At 41.5% G+C, this 4,399-nt stretch overlaps 3 protein-coding genes across 3 annotated transcripts; 2 read left to right on the top strand and 1 right to left on the bottom strand.

Moving 5' to 3' along the window:
* Positions 1-416: 416 nt before the first annotated feature.
* Positions 417-1,486, top strand: JH06_5412 (nucleolar complex protein; the record flags this gene model as incomplete). The annotated part of the gene is made up of 5 exons (XM_014672183.1): positions 417-497; positions 518-595; positions 629-822; positions 853-1,108; positions 1,139-1,486. The coding sequence occupies 5 exons, from the start codon at positions 417-419 to the stop codon at positions 1,484-1,486; spliced, it is 957 nt and encodes a 318-aa protein (XP_014527669.1).
* Positions 1,487-1,792: 306 nt separating this feature from the next.
* On the top strand, positions 1,793-2,289 carry JH06_5246 (60S ribosomal protein L23A; the record flags this gene model as incomplete). Its single annotated transcript, XM_014672181.1, has 3 exons — positions 1,793-1,811; positions 1,849-2,057; positions 2,092-2,289. The coding sequence occupies 3 exons, from the start codon at positions 1,793-1,795 to the stop codon at positions 2,287-2,289; spliced, it is 426 nt and encodes a 141-aa protein (XP_014527667.1).
* A 115-nt stretch (positions 2,290-2,404) lies between these two features.
* JH06_5247 (DNA replication licensing factor) lies at positions 2,405-4,340 on the bottom strand (the record flags this gene model as incomplete). The annotated part of the gene is made up of 5 exons (XM_014672182.1): positions 2,405-2,494; positions 2,525-2,782; positions 2,813-3,232; positions 3,263-3,488; positions 3,520-4,340. The coding sequence occupies 5 exons, from the start codon at positions 4,338-4,340 to the stop codon at positions 2,405-2,407; spliced, it is 1,815 nt and encodes a 604-aa protein (XP_014527668.1).
* Positions 4,341-4,399: the final 59 nt, after the last annotated feature.

Below are 4,399 nucleotides of genomic sequence, written 5' to 3'. Positions count from 1 at the left end.
GTCTATCTCGGCTGTCACTTCGACTTCTGCTTCGATGTCGATGACTGTGATGTCTGCTGTGACTACGATCCCTTCTTCTTGAAGAACGCTCCCTAAAACTTCATTTGAATTCATATGCATTCTACCGCTCTCTGTCAATTTGATTGGAAGGATACGATGGAGTAGGAACTCCAGGCTAGACAGGTCACTTCAAAACAAAACGACTACCATTTGAATAGGCGGCTGAGTTTGATAACTCATTTTATTCACAGCTCTTCTATTGAATCGAAAAGCACATGCTAATCCAGAGAGATCCACAATTATTCACCATTTTCAATCCTAAAACACCCATTATTTTGGTGTTCACTTCAAGTCGTATTTCTGAGACATCTACCCACTTGGGACCGTTGACAATGGAAGAAGAGAATTCTAAGGAGATGTCAAAGAAGGAGGCAAAGAAATATCTCGTTTTCCTTGTGAAAGAATGGAGTTCCTCAGAGAATGAAGTCAGTGACTATGTATGGATTGTAATGAATAGAAGGATCGGTTGAATGCGTTTTTGACGTTGCGAAAGTTAGTTTCAAAGAATTCCTTCCTTATGGAGTCTGCCATGAAAGTATGATTAGTTCGGGTTGAAGACAATATATAGATGATGTATTTGAGTTTTGTGAAGGCTTCGAAGAACTACACTTCTCTCACTCATGAACGGTTTGTGGTTATGCGAAACTGTGTGACGGAACTGTATTCGATGGATCCCGTGAGCGGATATCAGCATGCTTTTGTTTATCTCCGTCAGTTGGCCATTCATGTTCGTAAGGCAATGACATCTATGAATGCTGTTGAGTGATAGATTTGAATGCGATTGATTTGTAGTATTCATTCAGTGTATAGTTGGCAATTTGTGAATTGTCTGCGTCTGTGGACATATATGGTGATAGAACCATCTCTGAAGGAAGCCTTCCAACCTCTGGTTTATCCTCTGATTCAAGTGATCGAAAGCACAGTGAATCTGATTCCTACTGTTCGTTACTATCCAGTTCGCCTTCATTGTGTGGATCTGTTCATCCAGATCACAGCAGCAACTGGTGTGTATATTCCTGTTCCTCCTCTCCTTCTGGAGGTGATCGAAGTTTGTAAATAATGTCCATATAATGAGTAGAACGAGAAGTTTATGGAGAAGCCGGCTCCAGTGACAGCCAAACCTCCTGATGTGAACTTTGCCATCAAAGTATCAAAGACGTTTGTGGGCTCTCGGGCCGTTCAGGATACTATTGTATCGCGTGCAGTAGCCTTGCTGGCTGATTATATGAAGCTTCTGGAGAAAGAAGTGGCATTCCCTGAAGTAGCCTATCCAGTAGCCCGGTCGTTGAAGGCATATGCAAAGAAATGCCGTGTAAGTCAGTGGAGCAGTGCTACACGTGCACTTTCACAGAAACTGGAGAAACAGATTGAAAGTATGATTCGAGCCCGTGAAGCGATTACTGGGTCACTAGGTGATAGTGCCTAATTGTTTTTATCTTTCAATTCACTCCTTCGTATAATTAGTGACTATTTATTCCTATATCTTGTTTGTTCAGACTCTTTACAAGCAGTTGGTTGATACAGCCATCGTAATTGTAATTCTCTTTCAAATTCCTTCTCGGAGCAATTTACGTATATTAGTAATCGGAAAGAGTTTCTAATCTCTCGATAATTCAATAATCAACAATCATGAATTGTCTAGGGTAAATCAGATAATCCTACGAATTCCTCTATAAGTCTAATTGACCCCCTGGATCTAGTCGATTGTCCTTTCTTGGCAAATAGAATACCAATGGTCAAGGCTACTCAGGGTTTGATTTGATTTTTGGAATGGTCTAATCGGTCTAGCTGCTGCTGCTGCTAAGAAGGTTCAGCGTGTTCAAAAGAAGAGAGTAGGTCAGATTCACACCAAGACCCACTTCTTCCGCCCTCATACTCTTGAGCTCGCTCGTAAGCCCAAGTATGAGCGTAAGTCTGTGGCTAAGGAGAACAAGATGGATATTTACGCCATCATCAAGAAGCCTGTTGTCACTGAGTCTGCTATGAAGAAGATTGAGGTAATCATGTAAATTGAGCATTCTAATTGTGTAGTCTGAGAACATCCTCTCCTTCTTTGTCGATCTCCGTGCTAACAAGAAGCAGATCCGTAATGCCATCAACAAGCTCTATGGAGTGAAGTGCCAGAAGGTTAACACTGTGATCACTGCTCTCGGTTTCAAGAAGGCTTTCGTGCGTCTCTCTGGAGACTCTGAGGCTATGGACGTTGCCAACAAGATTGGTATCTTCTAAAGCGATGGTCCGTGGTTTAGCTTTGATCAAGAGTTTTGTGTTTGTGAGAATGAATCTTGCATGTCTCAAATTGGATAGATAATTGCATAATAGGTAAATAGTCCATACATTACTATCAACAAACACTCCATTCCTCATCCATTGTCTCACCACTTGTCATCAGACTACCCATATTGATTACACCAGTTCGAGGATCTGTTGCCGCCTATCCATTATTCTCTCCGTTCTTTCCTACCCGTTGTGTAGCCACATTGATCAAGCGAGCTGCTTCTTTCACATCCTCCACTTTCACCACAGGATCCAATCGCATCTTTGCCAAAGCCTCCGATAATCGAATCAATGACTCCAATTGACGTGGTGTGGCTGTGATTACACTGCTTGCTGATGCCTTGGCTCCTTGTGATCGCATTTGTACATACTCCTCTTCGAGTTGAGCAGCAGAAGCATCTGAAAGCTGAGGATGGATATTCTGTCTGGCATAACTAATATATCGCTACATGTCATTCTCTCTTTCATCACTCACAGTCAATGTCTTCTTATCAATAGGTGCTTCTTGAGTGACTCGAGTTGGGTTATTTGAATACAGAGATACAAGATGAGTAGCCAATTCCCGATCAGTGTCTGGAGAAGGATTATCGAGAATCAAATAGATCAGGTCAAAACGAGATAATAGTGTGGGTGGCAACTGCAGATTCTCCATCACAGAGAGTTTGGGATCATAACGGGAATTCACAGGATTTGCTGCAGCCAAGATAGAAGTACGAGCATTCAAAGTACATATGATGCCTGCCTTCGCTATTGAGATAGTCTGTTGCTCCATTGCTTCATGAAGCACAGATCGAGTCATTTCATTCATCTTATCAAACTCATCAATACAACAAATTCCCTTATCACTCAGTACAAGTGCTCCACTCTCCAATATCAAGTCTCCTGTCTCAGGATCCTATTCATCATATTCTCTTTCTTCTCTTACCTTAGTCACATATGCAGTGAGACCTACAGCTGAACTACCCTTGCCTGAAGTATAGATCCCTCGAGGAGCAATCTGATGAATGCATGAGAGAAGCTGTGATTTCGATGTACCTGGATCACCACACAACAATACATTGATATCAGATCGGACATGAGGACCTTCTCCTTCTTGTGGTGTACCTCCAAATAACATACATAACAATCCTCGTTTCACATCCTCCATCCCCCTTATCATTACCATCATATCATCATACATACCAGATCGAAGGAGCTATTGAAGCTACCAAATCCTCATAGATTGTTGGTCGTTCTGAGAGTCGTTTTAATTCCTCATTCAATTGATTCTCTTCTTCTTCTACCATTCGATTCTCATCCACCTTCTCATCATCAGCAATGAAACGCCCATCCACTTGCCTTCGGAAATGAATCACATCAATAAATGTTCTAAACACATCCTTCACTGTGCTCTTCTTTCGACTGAGACGAATTGGAATCGCACGATAGATTCCTGTGACTTCTACTTTGTCACCAGGTTTCACACTATCAAACAAATCATCATACACATATAACGAAACTGACTGAGGAGTTTCACCTTGAGGAACCATATCAGGTACTTCTTGCATCTTGATCAACTGCTTATCAGCAAATAGACCTCCATTATGATCAACTTGCATACTATTAGGAGAATGACAATTTGGACATCGATCAGGTTCCACAATACGATGTCCATCACGATTCACTTGCTTTGAGTAATTGCAGACAGAACAATGGAAGGTAGCGATACGTAGATCAGGAAGCAAATCTCCAACACGTGTAATCATTCCTTCAATACACACTAAACCCTCAATGTTGTCAGTACTTAGATCGCGCATCGAACTCTTCTTCTCCATATTGTATAATCGAAGATGAATATTCTGAGGTTTCAGATGACTTCCCTCAACAATCTCTTGAACCACTTCATTCAAAACCTGTTCCAAAATGTTAATGACAATGCCTGGAGTTTGAACAACCTGGTCGTAGATTCGTTTGGTTTCGGAAAAGGAACGAATGTCCGCCAAATCCAGATTCAAGATTGTCATTTCCTTCTCTAGTAGCTGTGTGATCTTTCGAATATATACTGATTCTGTTTCGTCTTCCA

The sequence above is a fragment of the Blastocystis sp. subtype 4 genome, assembly GCF_000743755.1.
Source record: "Blastocystis sp. subtype 4 strain WR1 chromosome Unknown seqid_0109, whole genome shotgun sequence".
Lineage (NCBI taxonomy): Eukaryota > Bigyra > Opalinata > Blastocystidae > Blastocystis > Blastocystis sp. subtype 4.
The sequence above is the reverse complement of the archived record's forward strand: the minus strand, read 5'-3'. Positions and strand labels throughout refer to the sequence as shown.